Source organism: Oratosquilla oratoria, chromosome 6 (genome assembly GCF_046742065.1).
Source record: "Oratosquilla oratoria isolate Oo_2021 chromosome 6, ASM4674206v1, whole genome shotgun sequence".
Lineage (NCBI taxonomy): Eukaryota > Metazoa > Arthropoda > Malacostraca > Stomatopoda > Squillidae > Oratosquilla > Oratosquilla oratoria.
In genome coordinates, this window is record NC_134782.1 from 62356299 (window position 1) to 62378553 (window position 22255).

General features: G+C 37.7%; 1 protein-coding gene across 5 annotated transcripts in view; it reads right to left on the bottom strand.

The window, feature by feature from the left end:
* LOC143026520 (uncharacterized) overlaps nucleotides 1-22255 on the bottom strand; it is a 79306-nt gene that overhangs the window by 45319 nt on the left and 11732 nt on the right. For 3 of the 5 annotated variants that reach the window (XM_076187062.1, XM_076187059.1, XM_076187058.1), the window contains exons 2-4: nucleotides 18840-18948; nucleotides 17786-17908; nucleotides 219-289 (exon numbers count right to left, since the gene is read on the bottom strand). In XM_076187062.1, coding sequence (XP_076043177.1) covers nucleotides 219-289; nucleotides 17786-17908; nucleotides 18840-18897 — 252 coding nt within the window. In that variant the 5' untranslated portion in view covers nucleotides 18898-18948. Of the gene's footprint in view, nucleotides 1-218; nucleotides 290-17785; nucleotides 17909-18839; nucleotides 18949-22255 lie in introns of those variants that run through there. The other 2 variants (XM_076187061.1, XM_076187060.1) reach the window with 2 other exon arrangements.

A 22255-nucleotide genomic window follows, 5' to 3' on the forward strand; every position in this document is an offset into this window, starting at 1 on the left:
GAGAGGGAAAGAATGGGTATTATTCACTAACAGTAAACCTGTATGCTTTGATATTTTTCTTGACATGATAATTCAACCCCTTCTTTACTGGGTATTGTTTTTGTTTTACTGCCTTCTGGGTTCTACCAGATTTCTTTACAGTGTTTATTACCATGGCACCCAAACAGTTGAGGAGTGTAATTTACCATAAAGAAATTTGTAAACTTTGGATGTATTACCTCATCTGCCACGATAATGTCATGAAGTGTTGGAGCTTTCTTCCCACAGGGGTTCATGGTATATTCAAAGGCTATGGACAACCAAAGAAAAACATTAATCCATATATGTTATCACATACCTAAATATTATTTCATCTATTATGATAAGCTATTTGACATATATACACAAATAATTATAATTTATCTGTTCTGTAAATATCTATATTCAGGAATAGAACTTAGATTTTTTGTATATATATATATATAACTCTTTGGTGAGAACATTGCAGCCTCTAGAGAGCTAGTGACATCCACCACCTAGGCCACTGATCTCTTAGTTATGACTATGGGTTCAGTCCAAAGATCAAATGCCACCATAAAAAGCTACACTATAAGTACAGTGAGGAAAGATGGAAACCTTGTCTCCAGTGGATAGACAATTTCACCTCCCCAAGACTGTAGAGAATGATACTCAAATAGGTAAGCTAACACAATGCTATATAGTGTAATAGATGAATCTAGATAACTGTTTGGGAGAGGGGGAGAAAAAAAAAGGATGCCATGGCCCGCCACGAAAGCCGCAGTCACCGCCGCTGCCGCCACTACAGCCGCAGCCACTGCCACTGCAGCCATCGCCGCTGCCACCATTGCAGCCGCTAAGGCCACTACAACTGCAGCCACTACCGCTGCCATCACCGCAGCCACATGCAAGTGACTACGCTTTTGTCAGGTGGGATTCCAGACGAACCTCTCTCCAACGCCCGTCATCAGCAGATCGGCGAAACACTCCCTCATCGACCGAGATGGCAAGCCAGATCGCATCTCCATCGACAGGCTCAAACCAGCTTACCTTGCCCTTTCTTCCCCTACCAACCCTTCCCACCTGATCACCCAAACCCACAGCGCCAGACTCAGTCAGGATCCTCACCAGACATCGACCACGCCTACGGTACGCCGGACCTGTCTCTTCCTTCACCCAGACCAACTCTGCATCCCACCACAAGTGCTCCCCCAGCCCCCAAGACCTTAATTTCCACCCGAACTCACTCTCCCCTCCACTGCAACCATTCTCACCTAACTGTTTATTTCCACAGCTCCATGCTCAGCCAGGGCCCCCTCGCCAACACAGCGACCATGCCTACAGCACGCTGCTACCGCCTTCTCCATCATCCAGGCCGCCCTCTCCAGAGATGCTATCTGACGGCACAATCACGCGTTCCGGTCGGGTGGTTAAAAGGCCGGACCGAATCTGCCACATCACTCGCGTCTCGCCCTACCCTCCGCGTCGCTCGCTCCCAAAAAAGGGGGGAGTATTGTAGTGACGCAGCGCTGATCAAAACCAGACTAGCTGTCACACAACTCGTGCTAGGCCTACATACTCGCCGTAGTTAGAAAGACGTCTCGGCCAGCTCCAGCCAGCAGCTAATCAGAAACATGGGAAAGCTCTCCGGGGACCTCGCTGAGCCGCCAGCCTCCTTTAAAAGAACGGTGTCTTGCCGAGACAAGCAGTTAATCGCCCACGCAAGAAGCGCTTATTGGCAATAGCCCTCTTTTATACACAATTATCTTTTCATTTTCTTACAGACGTTCTTCCTCTCCCACACAAACAGATCCCGCGCGAGCGGATGGTCTGTCCTAGCTAGTCTATAGTTCTCTCTAGCAAGTCGCCTCGGGGACAACAACTCCAAGCTTCAAGTGGCCCTTCGCACTCAGCCCACGACACTTGAATGCCCTTACCCTGGACTTTTCCTCTCGTGGCCCTTCGCTCTCAGCCCACGACACTTGAAGAGGACCTTACTCCGGACCTTCCCTCCACGAGCCCTTCGTCCGTGACCTCCGAGCCTAGTATTCATTAAATCTCGTGTGCCTTAGTGTTACTGTGAGTTTCATTTCCATGGCTTGTCCGAACCTTACCACAACACAAGCTTACAGTGGACATTTACTTGCTTTATGTATGTGATTCACTATGGTCTTGGATCACGTGTTGGAATAGTGATCGACAGCTATTTCCCTCCTGGCAAAGAGTTCAGAGCACATATATGACCGATCTATGGGTAATGCTGTGACCTTACACGCACACCCAACTCCCAGCCCACGAGAGTTGGAGTAACGACTCGCAGCGCAGCGATACTGAAATGATTTTAGCTCTGAGCGGGATTCAAACCCGGACAGCCTTAGTGGCGGCCGCGATCGCTGCCACTGCGCCGTCAATGTGTGTGTGAGTTTAACTTCCGTTTTAGCTTAAGAGGCGAAAAACAACAAAACTCTAAGTAAAAACAAAAAGGATAGGAAGATCAGCTTAAACTGGGCACATATTAACAAATGGATTATAAAAATTAATTTGCTTGTGTTTCGTTTCCTTAGACATCTGTCAAAGAGAAGGTCCAATGCCTAGTGTAGGCCTTATGGTCTCTCGCAGTCTTTATTCTTGCACATACACACACACACACACACACACACACACACACACACACACACACACACTTCAACGAATGGAAGGCTTAGAAGACGTTCTGAAGAAAATTGAAGTTTGTGGATCCCAACGCAAAGAGAAGTGCCTATTGTTTTTACAGGGTGGGGGGGGGGGGGGAAATTGCTCGTGGAGTAGTAGGAAAGTAGGGAAAGAGGAAAGGGGGAGGGATTACTGAGGGAAATGGAAGGAAATGAGGAAGGAGTAGACTTGGCCCAGGCAGACAGGCGAAAGGTAAACAAAAGGCCTCCCGACGACGACGGAATGTCTAATAAAAATGTAAAGATTAGAAGTATAGATAAGAGCAATACAGTAGAAAGTGATGAGAATATTTTCAAGGGATTTAAAGAGGGTGGGGGGGGGACACCCCCCCCCCCCCGACTGACAAGACTAGAGGAGAAGGTTGATAAGGTGATCGAGGACTTGGAGAGTAGGTTAGGTCATATGAACACCATTTTACAAAGGGTTGAAAGATTGGAAGAACTAGAAAAGGCGAATAAAAACTTAACTGATGAAATAGAAGACCTAAAAAGACAGTTAAGAGATGTAAAGGTGGAGAATGAGGAATTGAAGAAGAATAGTAAAGAAAACAGAGACAATAGCTAAAGAAACTAAGAATTGGAAAACAACCCAAGAAGGAAATAAGGTTTCATTCACTGACATAGTCAAACAGCAATTGAAAGAACATACTGAAGACTCAGTTATCAAAGTGATGAGACAAAAGGAGAATGTAGTGAGAGATTTAGCAGACAAGAAGAAATGTATAATTATATTAGGAATGGAAGAGAAACACAACACAGATAGAACCACAAGAATCAAAGAGGAAAATGAAAAAGTAAGCCAATTACTAGAATCAGTTCAGGAAGATGAACCAGAAATTATGAAACAAATCGAAGAGAAATTTAGACTCGGAAAGTATAGCACAGACAAGAACAGACCAATTAAGATTAAATTCAAGTCACAAACAACGGCAGAGAATATCTTATCCAAAACAGGGAAACTAGCAACAAGTGAACAATATAAAAAGATATGGATAAAAAGGGAAATGAATAAAGAGGAAAGAGAGGAAGAAAAGCAGAAAAGACTGGAAGCTAAGGAAAAAAACGAGAACAGAACGGAGTCAGAGAAAGAGAGATTCTATTGGAGAGTAGTGAACATGAAACTAAGGAAGTTCGACATACAAAAGAAAAACATAAGGGAAACAGAGAACACAATGGAAGTGGCAGAAAACTAAGAGTGTCTTACACAAATATAGATGGATTAATAACAGGATTGAATGAGCTGAATGATTATTTGAAGGAAAAAGAACCGGACATAATGGGAATTGTAGAAACAAAATTAAAAGGTCCACTACCACCCAACAGTGTAGGACATGATGCATACAATTATTGGATTAGAAACAGAGTGAAAAAGGAAGGGGGTGGAGTTATGTTCCTGACTAAGAAGGATATAAACGTGAAAGGTGTCATATATGGAAAGAATATAGTAGAGATGATTATGATAGAAGTGGAAGACAGAGATAAGAAGAGCAGAAAGTTTGTGATAAATTATGTGCCTCCAAAAACAGCCTCATGGGAGGAGAGTGAACATAAAAGTATGTTAGAGGACACAAAGATAACATTAAACAAGATAATGGAAGAGGGAGGAAGAATAGTTATGATGGGCGACTTTAATTGCAAAGAAATCTGCTGGGAAGAAATGACAGTAAAGGGTGGAGACGACTCATGGGGAAACGCTCTACTTGAGATGATTATTGACCACACAATGACACAATGGATACAGGAGAACACTAGGTATAGAAATGAAGAAGAACTATCGAGACTAGACTTATTAATTACATCTGAACCTAGAATAGTGGACAAGATTGAATATAAAACACCAATAGGTAAAAGTGACCACATATTGATTGAACTGGAACTTAATGAAGAAAAATATATCAAAAGAAATGAACAATATAGAAAAGGAAGAATGATGTATGAAAAAACAAACTTTGATAAAATAAGAGAATTCTTTCAACAAGAAAACTGGGAAGAAATATACAAAGAAGAAACATCAGTGGAAGAGAAATTGAATATTTTGACAAACATTTACAAAAAAGGAGTGGAAAAGTATGTCCCAAGACAAAAACAAGAAAAAGAATATGTAAAATGCTGGTACAACAAAAGTTGTAGGGAGTTAAAAGACAAAAGAGACAAAGCCTGGACCAGATGGAAAAAAACACAGAAGACCTGAAAAATGGAAAATATATACCGGTTATAGAAATGAATATGTACAAACGTGCAGAGAGGAAAAGAGAAAATATGAAAAAGACGTCATAGAAAAATGTAAAGATCAACCAAAACTATTCTACAGATTTGTAAACAATAAATTGAAAAACAAACAGGACTTGGAGAAATTAAGACAAGGGGGAGTTGAATACACTGAGGAAATGGAAATGGCGGAAATTATGAACAAACATTTTAAATCAGTGTTTACAAGGGAGAATATACAACCTGAAGAGATTGAATGGAAAGAGAAAGTCCCCCCTATAGAAGAAATAGAAGTATCAAAGAATGAAATATTGATACACTTGAGTAATCTTGATGTCAGAAAATCGCATGGACCAGATGAAATAGCAAACTGGATACTGAGAGAATGCAGGAATGAACTGGCAGACAAAATACATAGCATAATAAGCAGTTCCTTGAAAGAAGGAAAAGTTCCAGAAGATTGGAAAAAAGCAAATATAGTACCTATATATAAAGGAGGAAATAAAGAAGAACCTACCAACTATAGACCAGTCTCTCTAACAAGTACAATAGCAAAAATTTGTGAAAGAATTATCAAAAGTAGATGGGTAAAATACTTGGAAAAAAAAACAACGTACTAAATCCAAGGCAATTTGGATTCAGACAAGGACGATCATGCGTCACCAATTTAATATGTTTCTATTCAAGGCTAATAGATATAATACAAGAAAGAGATGGATGGGCTGATTGTGCATTTCTAGACCTAAAAAAAGCTTTTGACAAAGTACCACATAAGAAGTTGCTTAAGAAATTAGAATCTGAAGGAGGAATACAAGGTAAATTGCTAAATTGGATGGAGGACCTTGTGCAAGAAAGAAAAATGAGAGTAGTGATAAGAAACCAGCACTCAAAATGGAATGAAGTAATAAGCGGTGTCCCGCAGGGAACAGTTCTGGCCCCAATAATGTTTGCTATATATATTAATGATATGGATGAAGGAATTGAAAGCTATATGAGCTTCTTTGCAGATGATGCAAAACTACTGAAAAGAGTGAAAACTGAAGAAGATTGTGAATCACTACAGAGAGATCTAAATAAAGTACATGAATGGAGTAGGAAGTGGGAGATGGAGTTCAATACAAAAAAGTGTAGTATAATGGAATTTGGAAAAAGCAAAAAACAGAATAACAGGATCATATAATTTGGGAGAAGAAGGAATAAAAAAAGTAGAAAATGAGAAGGACCTGGGAGTCATTGTTATGAATAATATGTCACCTGAGAAACATATAAATAAGATTTTTGGAGAAACCTATAATCTAATAAGAACAATCAAAGTGGCATTTACATACCTGGATGAAGAAATGGTGAGGAAAATCCTAATCACCCTGATAAGACCAAGATTGGAATATGCAGCAACGATATGGTCACCAAGTATAAAAAAATGTATAAAAAAAACTTGAAAGAATACAAAGAGCAATTACAAAACTGGCACCAACACTCTCAAAACTATCATATGAAGAGAGACTACAAAAACTTGAACTACAGACACTAGAGCAAAGAAGAGAGAGAGGAGATTTGATAGCTATTTACAGAATCATGAAAGGCATAGAAATTACTGATAGAGAGAATCTGATAAAATGGGATGACAGAAATACAAGAGGACACGGAAAGAAAATAAAAAAAGACAGCTATAGAAGAGATTTGAAAAAGAATAGCTTACCTCACAGAGTAATAGACAGTTGGAACAAGTTAGATGAGAAAGTGGTGTGTGCAAAAACAATACATGAATTTAAAAATACACATACATACATATACCAAGGCTTTTTCCCCCTTCCAAGGGAGGTAGCCAAAAAGGGAAAGGCATAAAAACACTCCCACCCATTTCATCCCTAAATACACTCCACACCCCTCCCGCCCTTCCTCTCATCTGAGCACCTCCTGGATGACGGGTCATCCCTGCACCCTGCCCACCGCCCTGGGTCAGAAGCATTGTCGCAAGACACAGTACATCCACAGCAAGTTCGCTTCATTTAATCGGCGATCCCCCCTCTCCGTCCCCCTTTGCATATAAGGCGAGGACGGGGAGAAATCCCTTCGGGCTGCGTCAAAATTTACTCACACATACTACCCCACCCCCCACCCCCCGCCCATTCCTCCTCATGCAGTCACAACATCATCCATATACAACCATTCTCCACTCACCTCTGTCTTCCGTCCTCTCCCTTCCTTCCTCAACAGACATTCCCCTCTTCCCCAAAGCCCCCTTCACCCCATCCATCCACCTCATCCTAGGACGTCCCCTCATGTTCACTCCCTCCACATCTGCCTTCCATACCTCTTTTACTAGTCTTTCTTCACTCATTCTTTCCATGTGTCCAAACCATCCTAATATTCTTTCATCAACCCTCTCTCCCAAATCCTTTTTCACCCCTGTTCTCCTCCTCACCTCCTCATTTCTCACTCTATCTAGCCTAGTAACCCCCACCATACTTCTCAGACACCTCATCTCAAACACATTCAAACTCCTTCTCTCTTCTTCTCTTATGTTCCACGTTTCTGCCCCATACAGTGCTGTTGGCACAATCACTCCTTCATACAGTCTCCTCTTCGCATCCATTCCCAAATGTCTATTTCTCATTACACTCTTTAAACCACCAAGGCATTTACTCGCTTCTCTCAATCTACATTCTACCTCCACCTTCACTCCACCTTTTCCTGCTACACTTGCACCCAAGTATCTAAAACTATCCACTTCCTCCAGTCGCTCTCCCTTAATGTTCACTTCCAGTCTACTGCCACTTTCACCCCTTGTACATCTCATCACCTTACTTTTACCCACATTTATCTTTAGCTTTCTTCTATCACATACTCTCCCAAACTCTGCCACCAGCTTCCTCAATCCCTCCTCTGACCCTGCCACAAGCGCAGTGTCGTCCGCAAACAACAGCTGGCTCACCTCCCACTTTTCTCCATTTTCTTTAACCATCTCCAATCCCTGACTCACTACCCTAGCCTTCACCTCTCGCACCACCCCATCCATGTATAAGTTGAACAGCCAGGGCGACATAACGCATCCTTGACGAAGTCCCACCTTTACTTCAAACCACTCACTCTCTCCATTTCCAATCCTAACACATGCTCTACTACTCACATAAAAACTCTTGACAGCTCCCAAAAGCTTTCCTCCTATCCCATAAATCTGCATAACCTCCCACAGTGCCTTTCTGTCTACCCTATCATAAGCCTTTTCCAGATCCATAAAAGCCCAAAAAACATCCTTCCCCTTTCCTATAGCTTTCTCACATATCTGTCTTACCACAAAGATCTGATCTACACAACCTCTACCTGTCCTAAATCCACACTGTTCCTCACCAATTACTCCTTCTGTTCCTCTCCTAATCCTCTCAATTAAGATTCTCCCATAAGCCTTCCCTACTACACTCAACAGGCTAATCCCTCTGAAATTACTACATTCACACTTGTCCCCTTTTCCCTTGTAAAGAGGAACTATACAGGCACTACTCCAGTCCTCCGGTACTCTACCCTCTCTCCAGCAAACATTAAATAATCTCACCAACCAGTCCACCATCACTGAACCTCCCTTTTTCAGACATTCTGCATGACATCCATCCAGACCAGGTGCCTTACCTACTTTCATCATCTTTACAACTGCCTTCACCTCATCCTTCCTTATTTCTCCTCCATTCTCCTCACTCATCACTCTCATTTTCTTCGTATTTCCCACTGCAGCTATCTTTCCTTCCCTATCCTCCTTCACATTCAGCAACTCCCTAAAATATTCTGCCCATCTTCCCCTCACTGCCATCTCTTCCATTATCAACTCTCCATCTGTACCTTTTACCTTTTCTTCCCTACTTGATTCGCCTCCTCTTCCTCTCTTAATTTCTTTCCAAAACATCTTTTTATTACTTTCAAAATTTTCTGTCATACTCCTACCCCATTTCACATCTGCTCTCCTCTTTGCCTCCTTTACCTTTTGCTTTACTTCTCTTTTCTTTTCTTTGTACGTCTCATATGACTCCCCTGTCCTCTTTTGTAACCAATCTGTGAATGATCGCTTCTTCTCTTCTACAACCTTCTTTGTTTCCTCATCCCACCATTCAATACCCTTTCTTCTATTTCCCCCTGTCCTTCTTGTTCCACACACCATCCTTGCACACTTTAAGACTCCCTCCTTGAACCATCCCCATTCCTCCTCCACCCCCATCTCTGCTCTATCCTTTACTCCCTCCCACTCCTCCTTCAGCTTCTTTTCGTACTCCTTCTCCTTTTCCTTTTCATTCAAGGAGTTCACTCTAAGAACCTCCCTACCTTTTGTCCCTTTCCTCCTTCTCCATCTATCCTCCACTCTCAACTTACCTTCCACCAAAAAATGATCTGATATTCCCCCACCCTCTCCCCTTAGCACATGTACATCCTTAACTCTTCCTATCATAATCCTATTTACCACTACATAATCCATTAGCGCTCTATCTACCACCCTTCCCTCCACCACCCTCTCCCATGTGTACTTATGCTTGACTTTCTTCCGAAACACTGTATTTACTATCATCAACTCTCTTTCTAGACACATTTCCACCATCAACTCTCCACTACGATTCTTTCCTGGAACTCCACACTTCCCAACCACTCCATCGATTGGACCATTTCCCACTCTAGCATTAAGGTCTCCCAGTACTATTACATTGACATTTCTTCCTAAACCCTCTATGCACTCATTTAAATCTATCCAAAAGGCCTCCCTTTCTTCCATGCTCTTCTCACTGCCCGGCCCATATGCACTTACAAAGACCCACATCTCCTTTCCCAGTTTCACCTTCATCCACATTATCCTTGAGGAAACCTCCTTCCACTCCACTACCCCTTTACCTATCTCCTCACTTACTAGAATAGCCACCCCTTCCCTCCCTCGCCCTCTCTTCACTCCTGATAACCTCCCACTTACACTCCCAAACATACACTCACCCTTCCCTTTCAACTTAGTTTCACTCAAAGCCAACACATCCAACTTTCTTCTCACAAACATACTACCTATCTCTTCCCTTTTACTCTCATCTGTACCACATCCACGCACATTAAAAGACCCAAACCTTAGGGTGCTGGCCCGAGGCCCGCCAGCACCCCTTATGCCTTTTCTTTTCGTTTTAGGAAATTGCCCCTTGGGGCTACAGGGAGAAGGATGCCTAGTCCCTCTCCCCGTCCCTTTCTTCTCGCCTCTTACGATCCAAGTGGGAAAACTTGGTGGCAGTATTCTTTTCCCCCACCACAGGAGATATGAAGACGGGACCCCACGAGCATAGCTCCCCTTCCCGTAAAATACAACTAGGTAAATACAACTAGGTAAATACACACACACACACACACACACACACACACACACACACACACACACACACACACACACACACACACACACACACACACACACACACACACAACGAGGGAGTACCTTTGTTGTATTGTTAGGGAAGGGGAAAGCTCGTGGTGTAGTGGGAGGGTGAAGAAAAAGGAGAAACGGAGGGATTACTGAGGAAAATGGAAGGAAATGAGGAAGGGGACGAACAGGCCCCAGACATTAGAAGGGGTGTCAACAGAAGGTGTGCAGAACACACAGACGAGGTAGAACAGGGGAGCAGAGGTGCCAAAAGCAGAAATATAGATAATAGCAACTCAATGGAAAGAGAAGATAACCGCTTTTATGGATTTAATGAGGGAGAAGATGACAACCTCCCCCGACTAGCAAAAGAAGCACAAGGTTGGAGAAAAGTCCAAGAGAACAAAAAATTGTATTTGGGGATATAGTGACACAACATATGAAAGAACAATCTAAAGACACAGTTATTAAAGTGATGAGAGAAAAGGAGAATATAGTAAGAGACTTAGCGGATAAAAAGAGATGTATAATTATATCAAGGATGGAAGAGAAGTATAGTTCAAATAGGGCCACAAGAGTAAAGGAGAAGTAAAAGGTAAACAGGATATTAGAAGTAGTTCAAGAGTATGAACAAGAAACAGGGAAAGAAATTGAAGAAATATATAGACTAGGGAAATAGAGTACAGATAAGACCAGACCAATTAAGGTTAAATTCAGGTCACAAACAACAGCAGAGAATATCTTAACAAAAACATTGAAAATAGCAAACAGTGATGAATATAAACAGGTATGGATAAAAAGAGAAATGAATAAAGAGGAATGAGAGGATGAGAAAACAAAAAGACTGGAAGCTAAGGGAAAAAAAAACGAGAAAAGAATAGAGTCAGACATAGAGAAATTCTATTGGAGAGTAGTGAATATGAAAGTGAGGAAATGATTCATAACAGAGAAAAACGGAAAGGAAACAGAAAACACAATGGAAGTATCAGAACATTAAAAGTGTCTTACACAAATATAGGTGGCTGAGTAACAGGCTTGAACGAACTGAATGATTACCTGAAGGAAAAAGAACATGACATAATGGGAATTGTAATGACAAAATTGAAAGGTCCACTACCACCCAACAGTGTAGGACGTGGTGCACATAATTATTGGATTAGAAACAGAGAAGTACAACAATGGGGTGGAGTTATGTTTCTGACTAAGAAGGATATCAATGTGAAGAATGTCACATATGGAAAGAATAGGGTAGAGATGATTACGATGGAAGTGGAGGACAGGGATGGGAAGAGCAGGAAGTTTGTTGTAAATTATGTGCCTCCTAAAAAGGCTTCGTGGGAAGAGAGAGAACACAAAAATATATTGGAAGACACAAGGAGAACAATAAATAAGATAATGGAATATGGGAGAAGAATAGTTATAATGGGTGACTTTAACTGTAAAGAGATCTGCTGGGAAGAGATGACAGTGAAAGGTGGAGACAACCTATGGGGAAATGTATTACTTGACATGGTTATAGAATATACAATGACACAATGGATACAAGAGAATACTAGGTATAGAAATGAGGAAAAACCATCGAGACTGGACCTAATAATCACATCAGAACCCGAAATAGTGGACAAGATTAAATATAAGACACAAATAAGTAAAAGTGACCACATATTGGTTGAACTGGAACTGAATGAGGAAAAACACATGGAAAAAACGAGCAATATAGAAAGTGAAGATTGATGTATGGAAAAACAAATTTCTATTATATAAGAGATTTTTTTTTTTTTTTTTTTTTTAAGCAGACTGGGAGAGAATACACAAAGAGGAAAAACAGTAGAACAGAAATGGAATATTTTGACAAAAATTATAAAAGAGGACCGGAAAAGTATGTTCCAAGACAAAAACAAGAAAAAGGATATGTAAAGTGTTGGTACAACAAAAGATGTAGCGAGTTAAAAGACAAAAGGGACAAAGCTTGGATAAAATGGAAAAAGACAAAACACCTGAAAAATGGAAAATATATATACTAGTTATAGAAATGAATATGTACAGGTGTGCAGAGAAGAAAAAAGAAAATACGAAAAAGATGTCATAGAAAAATGTAAAGAACAACCAAATCTATTTTACAGATTTATAAACAATAAACTGAAAAACAAACAAGAACTAGAGAAACTACGACAAGGAGTTGAATACACAGAGGAAATAGAAATGGCATAAATTATGAACAAGCATTTTAAATCAGTGTTTACGAGGAAAAACATACAACCTAGAGATATCGAGTGAGAGGAGAAAGTCCCCCCTATGAAAGAGATAGAAGTGACAAGGAAAGAAATAATGAATCACTTGAGTAATCTCGAGGGTCAGAAAATTGCATGGTCCAGATGAAATGGCAAACTGGATTTTGAGAGAATGCAGGAATGAACTAACAGACAAAATACATAGTCTAATAAGCAGTTTATTGAAAGAAGGAAAAGTTCCAGAAGATTGGAAAAGAGCAAATATAGTGCCAATATATAAAGGGGAAAATAAGGAAGACCCTACTAACTATAAACCGGTCTCTCTTACAAGTACGATAGCTAAAATTTGTGAGAGAATTATGAAAATTACATGAGTAAGGCATATGGAAAAAACAACGTACCAAATCCAAGGCAATATGGATTTAGACAAGGAAGATCATGTGTCACGAACTTGATGTGTTTCCATTCAAGGCTAATAGATATTATACAAGAAAGAGATGGATGGGTTGACTGTGCATTTCTAGACCTGAAAAAAGCTTTTGATAAGGTGCCACATAAGAAATTACTAAAGAAATTAGAAACTGCAGGAGGAATACAGGGCAATCTGCTGAAGTGGATGGAAGACTTCTTGCATGAAAGAAAAATAAGAGTGGTGATAAAAGACACTCTAATTGGTATAAACTGATTAGTGGAGTTCCACAAGGAACAGTTCTAGCCCCAATAATGTTTACTATAGGCCATATATTAATGATATGGATAAAGGAATTGAAAGTTATATGAGCTTCTTTGCGGACGATGCAAAACTGTTGAAAAAAGTAAACACTGTAGAAAGTAGTGAGTAGCTACAGAGTGATCTCAATAAAGTATGGGAATGGAGTAGGAAGTAGGAGATGGAATTCAATATTAAGAAGTGTAGTATAATGGAATTTGGAAAAAGCAAAAAAAAAAAAAAAAAAAGAATAGTAGGATCATATAAACTGAGAGAGGAAGAAATTAAAAAAGGAGAAAATGAGAAGGACCTGGGAATCATTATTAGGAATAATATATCCTCTGAGAAATATATAAACAAAATTTTGGAGAAACTTATAAGTTAATAAGAACAATCAAATTTGCATTTACATACCTGGACGAAGAAATGGTGAAGAAAATACTAGTCACTTTGATAAGACCAAGATTGGAGTATGCAGCGACGACGTGGTCACCAAGTACAAAAAATATATAACAAAACTTGAAAGAATACAACTCGCACTAATTACTCAAAGATTGGATAAACTGAAAGAAATAAAGAAGGGGAATCAAAACCTAAATAAAGAAATAGAAGAATTAAAAAGACAGTTAAGAGAAGTAAAGGATGAGAATGAGGAATTAAAGAGGAATAATAAAGAGAATAAAGAATCCATAGCAAGAGATATGTGGTCGGAAAAAAGTGCAAGAGGATAACAAAACTGAATTTAGAGATATAGTGAAACAACAAACGAAAGAACAAACTAAGGACACAGTTATTTAAGTGATGAGAGGGAAGGAGAATATAGTAAGAGACTTAGCAGATAAAAAAAAAGTATAATTATATTAGGGATGGAAAAGAAGCATAATCCAAATAGGACTACATGAGTAAAGGAGGAGAAGGAAAAAGTAAACAAGGTATTAAATTAGGTCAAGAAGATGAACAAGATACAGGGAAAGAAATTGAAGAAAAACATAGGCTAGGGAAACACAGTATAGACAAGACCAGATCAATTAAAGTTAAATTTAGGTCACAAAACAAACGACAGCAGAGAATGTCTTATCAAAACAGGGAAGCTAGCAGAAAGTGATCAGTATAAGCAGGTAGGGATAAAAAGAGAGACGAATAAAGAGGAAAGAGAGAATGAGAAAACAAAAAGACTAGAAGCTAAGGAAAAAAACAAGAACAGAACAGAGTCAGACAAAAGAGAAATTCTATTGGAGAGTAGTGGATATGAAAGTGAGGAAATGGTTCATAACAGAGAAAAACCGAGGGGAAACAGAAAACGGGATGGAGGTAACAGAAAATTAAAAGTGTTCTTTACAAAAATAGATGGAATGATAACAGGCTTGAATGAACTGAATGATTACCTGAAGGAAAAAGAACCTGACATAATGGGAATTGTAGAGACAAAATTGAAAGGTCCACTACCACCCAACAGTGTAGGACATGGTGCATATAATTATTGGATTAGAAACAGGGAAGTAAAACAAGGGGGTGGAGTTATGTTCCTGACTAAGAAGGATATCAATGTGAGGAATGTTACATATGGAAAGAATAGAGTAGAGATGATTAGGATGGAAATAGAGGAGAGGGACAAGAAGAGCAGGAAGTTTGTGGTAAACTATGTACCTCCTACAACGGCTTCATGGGAAGAGAGAGAACACAAAAATATGTTAGAAGACACAAGGAGAACAATAAATAAAATAATGGAAGATGGAGGAAGAATAGTTATAATGGGTGACTTTAATTGTGAAGAAATCTGCTGGGAAGAGATGACAGTGAAAGGTGGAGATGACCTATGGGGAAATGTACTACTTTATATGATTATAGAACATACAATGACACAATGGATACAAGAGAATACTAGTTATAGAAGTGAGGAAGAACCATCGAGACTGGACCTAATAATCACATCAGAACCTGAAATAGTGAACAAGATTGAATATAAGACACCAATAAGTAAAAGTGACCACATATTAGTTGAACTGGAACTAAATGAGGAAAAATACATGGTAAAAAACGAACAATATAGAAAGGGAAGATTGGTGTATGGAATTTTTTTTTTCATGAAATAAGATAATCTTTTTAAAAAAGCAGACTGGGAAAGGATACGCAAGGAGGAAACAACTGTAGAACAGAAATGGAATATTTTGACAAAAAATTATAAGGAAGGAATGGAAAAGTATGTTCCAAGACAAAAACAAGAAAAAGGATATGTAAAATGTTGGTAGCCTACAACAAAAGATGTAGGGAGTTAAAAGACAAAAGGGATAAAGCTTGGATAAAAAGGAAGAATGACAAAAGATTTGAATAAGGGAAAATATATACTAGTTAAAGAAATGAATATGTACAAGTGTGTAGAGAAGAAAAGAGAAAATATGAAAAGGATGTCATAGGAAAATGTAAAGATCAGCCAAAACTATTTTACAGATTTGTAAACAACAAACTGAAAAACAAACAAGAATTAGTGAAACCACGACAAGTTAGAGATGTAGAGTGGGAGGAGAAAGTCCCCCCTATGAAAGAGATAGAAGTAACAAGGAAAGAAATAATGAATCAATTGAGTAATCTCGATGTCAGAAAACCGCATGGTCCAGATGAAATGGCAAACTGGATTTTGAGATAATGCAGGAATGAACAGACAAAATACATAGTCTAATAAGCAGTTCATTTACACAAAGAAAAGTTCCAGAAGATTGGAAAAGAGCAAACATAGTACCAATATATAAAGAAGGAAACAAGGAAGACCCTCCTAACTATAGACCGGTCTCTCTTACAAGTATGGTAGCTAAAATTTGTGAGAGAATTATCAAAATTACATGGGTAAGGCATCTGGAAAAAAGCAATGTACCAAATCCAAGGCAATATGGATTTAGACAAGGAAGATCAGGTGTCACGAACTTGATGTGTTTCTATTCAAGAGCAGTAGATATAATACAAGAAAGAGATGGATGGGCTGATTGTGCATTTCTAGACCTGAATAAAGCTTTTGATAAAATGTCACATAGGAAATTACTAAAGAAATTAGAAACTGCAGGAGGAATACAGGACAAACTACTGAAGTGGATGGAAGACTTGTTGCATGAAAAAAAAATAATAATAATAAGAGTGGTGATAAAAGACAAACACTCTAGTTGGGTTGAAGTGAATAATGGAGTTCCACAAGGAACAGTTTTGGCCACAAAAATGTTTGCCAAATATATATTAATGATATGGATAAAGGAATTGAAAGTTATATGAGTTTTTTTGCGGACGATGCAAAACTGTTGAAAAAAGTAAACACTTAAAAAAGATTGTGAGTCACTGCAGAATGATCTAAATAAAGTATGGAAATGGAGTAGGAGGTGGGAGATATAATTCAATATTAAGAAGTGTAGTATAATGGAATTTAGAAGAAGCAAAAAAAAAAAAAAAAAAAAAAAAAAATATATATATATATATATAGTGGGATCATATAAATTGGGAGAGGAAGAAAAAAAAATGAAAAATGTGAAGGACCTAGGAGTCATTATTATGAATATGTCCCCTGAGAAACATATAAACTAAATTTTGGAGAAACTTATAATTTAATAAGAACAATCAAATTTGCATTTACATACCTGGACGAAGAAATGGTGAAGAAAATACTAGTCACTTTGATAAGACCAAGATTGGAGTATGCAGCGACGACGTGGTCACCAGGTTAAAAGAAAAAAAAAGAAGAAAAAAAAAAAAAGTATAACTTGAAAGAATATAAGGAGCAATTCCGAAATTGGAACCAATGCTCTCAGAACTATCATATGAGGAGAGGCTGGCAAAACTTGAGCTACAGACACTGGAGTAAAGAAGAGAGAGAGGAGACCTGATAACTATTTATAGAATCATCAAAGGCATGGATATTATTGATAGATATGATCTAATAAAATGGGATAGTAGAGATACAAGAGGACACTGAAAGAAAGAAAAAAAAAAAAGACAATTATAGAAGAGACCTGAAAAAGAACATCTTTCTCCACAGGATAATAGACATTTGGAACAAGCTAAATGAAAATGTGGTGTGTCCAAAACGATAAACGAATTTAAAAACAGTCTAGATAAAACGAGATATGGAGACGGGACACACGAGCATAGCTCCCCTTCCCGTAAGATACAACTGGGTAAATACAACTAGGTAAATACACACACATGAATTTGAGTCTAGGAATGTTCGAAAATTAGATAATAGGAGACGGGCCCCAACGAGCATTGCTCGTTTCCTGTATACTACAATTAGGTAAATGCACACACACATTCATATATCCACACACAAAGGATAAGAGAACTAGTCCATCCTCCCCACATACTTCAGTTTTAGGGGCTGGATCAACCTATGATCATGGTTGAATTGGTGGCCCTTCTTGCGAGATATGTCACAGACTAAATATGTACACATTATATGTACATAACTGTATGTACATTCATATCTTAATCACAAAGTAATCACAATTGAGGGAATGTTCTCAAAAACTCAAGCATCTCCATGTTATTATATAGCAAAAGAGTGTGGCAAGTGACTTACCCATGTCATCACAATCAGCTTCAATGGGTTCAAAATGAAGATAAGCCAACCCGTATTTTTCCACTACTGTGGCATTTAAGTTGCAGTGCTCTCTACTCTCATAGTAATAATCATTTCCATCATCTGCCAACACAATAAAAGTTATGTTTCATGGTAGACCTTGTAATTGTTCTATGGGCTTTGTTTCAGATTGCTTGTATTTGATCTTTGTGTTCTTGATTGATTTTTTTTTAGGAAGTAGATGGACAATTGAGAGTGTTATGTATGAGCTGTTTGTATATCATACTGCTATCTATTTGTATATAATACTGACTTTTGTTTCTCAGATTCGTTCCTGCATCTATTCTGAGTGTAGGACATTGAGTTTCCCGCTTGCTTTCAGTGTGAGCTTTTTGTATAGAGGATGTTAAGTATGCTGTATGTAAGCACCAGTATGGTGGGGTTTTTGTTTAATGGTAGGTACTGTTCTGTTAGTCACAAATGGGTATTTTCAAGTCATGATTATTTAGGATGAGAACTGTAATAAGTTGTTTCTGGAAGGGGCCTTATGGTAGCCCAGTGGAGTCTTGAAATCATGAGTTTAAGTCCTGGGACCCACTACAGGCTGCGTTGTTTCCTGGTAGCCCTAGCCAGACCAAAAAAAAAAAAAAAAAAAAAAAAAAAAAAAAAAAAAAAAAAAAAATCGTACATGTAAGTGGGAAGGTGAGATTTATTTCTGTAGGCAATGTTGTTACTATGGCCAGATTTACTGACATTTCTATTCTCTGGAGGGAATGTTGACATCTTGTTTTGTATCACCCATTGTTCCAGTTCAACTAGGTAGACTTTGATGTTCCTGGCTGTTTTGTGATTACTGTGTATTGTTGTCCTAATATTATTAGGCCACATATATTGTTGATAACAACAGCAAAAACATGACAGAATAAGCAATTAATATAAATCTAACTACAACAATTCAAAACATTACAGAAGATAAGTTTAAAAGATTATATATTTACAAATACTGCACAGCATCAATAACACTTTAGAACTATGTTTAGCTGTGTTTCCCTACCATATTGGCATTTGACTGTAATGCCTAAGGTGATGAATATGAGGATGCTAGAAATCATTATGCCGGGTGTCTAGCTTCTGGTCTCGGTAGACTGTTCTTTTCAAGGTTCCTGTGGGGAAAGGATAATGAAACAATCAAACCATGTAGAGAATAACTGAAAATCTTTTATATACTTTATGTGATCTTTAAAAAAAATCTATACGGCAAACATATCTTGTTTTATGTAGTATAGAGAGGGACAGACAGTTAGAGACAGGCAGAGAGAGGGAGAACAAACATTTATTTATTTATTTATTTATTTATTTATTTATTTATTTATTTATTTATTTATTTATTTATTTATTTATTTATTTATTATTTATTTATTTATTTTATTTCATTTTTTTTTTATTTAGGGAAAGCAGATTAATAAGTTTTAGTCGATTTTCGTATGATCCATTTTTGATACCTGGAATCAGTTTTCTGGCTCGCCTTTGTACTTTTCCAATCTGTCAATATCTTTAATGAGATTCGGTGACCATACGGAAACAGCATATTTTCAAATGTAAACAAACTAACGGTTTATATAGCTTGTTAATGAGTAATGGACTTTTGAAGTCAAAAGATCGCGCAATCAGTCCTAGAATCTTATTTGCTTTCTCAGAGGCTGAAATAACTTCTTGGATGATTTGAGATCGTTACTGATAATTACGCCGAGATCCTTTTCACTATCCACTTTTGTTAACGAATTTCCAAATAATTTATAATCGTACCTACTGTTATTTTTACCTATGTGCATTACCTTGCACTTGTGTTAAATTTCATTAGCCACTTTTCAGACCATTGCTGTAATTTATCTAAATCTTCTTAAATATCTAATTGGTTTAAGTGATCATTTGCCATTCTGCACAGTTTTGTATTATCAGCAAATTTGGAAACAATAGATTTTAGTCCATGGTCTATATCATTTATATATACTATGAATAGAAGTGGCCCAAGAACGGAACCCTGAGGAACTCCATTCATAAAAAATTTCCAGCCAGAAGTTTTTCCATTTAAAACAACTCTCTGTTTTTGATCATTCAGCCAATTACTAGTCCAACTTAACATGCTACCACTTATTCCGTGTGAAGCTAATTTAGTAAATAGTCTTTCGTGAGGGACGGTATCAAAAGCAAATAGCTTTTGCAAGGTCTAGATATATTAGATCTATATTTTTTCTTTTTGTCATAATTCGAGATGACTGTATTGTAGAATTCGAGTTAGTCACGGCAGAACATTTCCGTCTGAAACTATGCTGACTATCATTTATCAAACAGTTACTTTCTAAATGATATTCGATTGCATCTCTGATGATAGTTTCCATAATTTTTTCTACGATTGAAGTTAAGCTCAAAGGCCTATAGATATTTGGTTTCTTTTTGTCACCTTTTTTGAATATGGGAGTAAAGTTAGCTAGGTTCCATTCTCTTGGGACATCTCCGGATATGATGGATTTCTTGAAAATAATTTCTAATGGAACATCAATCTCATTTTTCATTTTCTTTAACATTCTTGGATGCCAACCGTCAGGCCCTGGTGTTTTATTAACTTTGAGTGTCTGTATACACTTTTTTTTTTTTTATATTTACCGTAGTAAGTTCACCCCAGACTTTTCACAGGTTTCAGTTTGGAGTTCACTAAAATAGTTGTTTAAAATATTACACATTCCTTCACTTGAATATTCAAGTTGACCGTCAGCAGATAATATTGGACCAATGTGATTCCTAATAACCTTTTCATCTCTAATGTAACTATAGAATTCTTTGGAATTATCTTTGTATTTATCAGCAATATTCATTTCATATTGTCGTTTTCGTTTATTTATTGTCTTTTTTTTAATCTCTCTGTATTAATACATAACAGATAGTTATTAGATGCACCTGAGCACTTGTATTTCTTATAAGCCTGTTTCTTTTTAGCAATACTTTTTCACTTTCTTTGTCAAGCCATTTTTTGGCTAGCCTGATTTGGAGGACGTCTGTCCTTAAACGGGATGTAAGTAAGAATCATCATAGTAAGCGTATTTTGAAATACTTCCCATATCTGATTACAGGTCTTTCGCTTAATTTTGCCTCCCAATCTGTAAACTGAAGCTCCTGACGTAGTTCTATGAACTAAGCTCTACTGAAATCGGGTATTTTAGAAACACAAGTATCTATAAAAAAAAAAAAAAAAAAAAAAAAAAAAAAAAAATTGTTTGAATCTAATTAAGTTGTGATCGCTGTTTGCAATAGTTTCACCGACTTCTACATCGGTTATCATACTTTCACGGCTAGTGATCAATAGATCGAGTAAGTTTCCGTGTCTTGTGGGCTATTTTACATGCTGAACTAAGTAATTGTCACCAAGAAAAAATATCAAGCGACTACATACATGGTCATGTTGTAGGGTCATCCAATCAATGTCAGTAAAATTGAAATCACCCATTATTAATAAGTCCCGGTTGCAGAAACTAGACATTTCTTGAAACAACAGTTTGTCGTCTGCTAATGATAATGTCTATGGCCTATACATTACACCTACATGAATTTTTTGTCCATTTGTTTGGGTTAATTCTACCCACAAACCATCATATGCATCCTTTTTTACTTTCTCTAAAACACAAGCCATGGACATTGTTTTTAACGTACAACAGAACATCCCCACCTTTCTTGTGATTTCTATCCTGATGAGAGAGTTATCAGGGAAGATTTGTATCTTGTGCTGTTTCATTTAAGATATTCCACATACAGGTTGACATTCAAAAATCCGGCAACCTCGGGACCTAAGGACTGCCGGATTTTTGAAAATGCCGGATTTTTGAAGTTTATGATTTTGTATGGTGTATCCCTTATATATTTAAAGAAAATTACCACTTGTGCAGTCCTTTAATGGAAAAAATAAACACTAAGTAAAAAACAAATGAAATTGTATTATTCACGAACTAAATAAAATACAGTAAAGATAGATATACAGAATTTTAATTCAATTTTAATAAAACATATAAAACTGATCCTTCGAAGAATCTTAATTAAACTAAATAAAATACTTCGTACTGTACTTCTTAGGAAAGAAGCTAAATAGCAGATGGGCTTTTTACACATAATTTTAATTAAACTAAATAAAATACTCTGTACTGTACCCTGTATTTCTTGAGAAAAGAAGCTAAATAGTAGATGGGCTGTCAAGATCATCTTCATCATTACTGACAGTGACAACGTCATCGGCAACAGGAACAGCTTCAGTTTTTCTTTCTGTTTTTTAATGACGTATACAGTGGAGGAACCAATGTCGTAAGTTTCACAAATGATTCACACAGACACATTGTTACTATTTTTTCTTTAATATTTCCACTTTCTCTGCGATCGATAACGCATGATGTTTGCGTTTTATGCCACCTTTCTTCTTTGTTGATT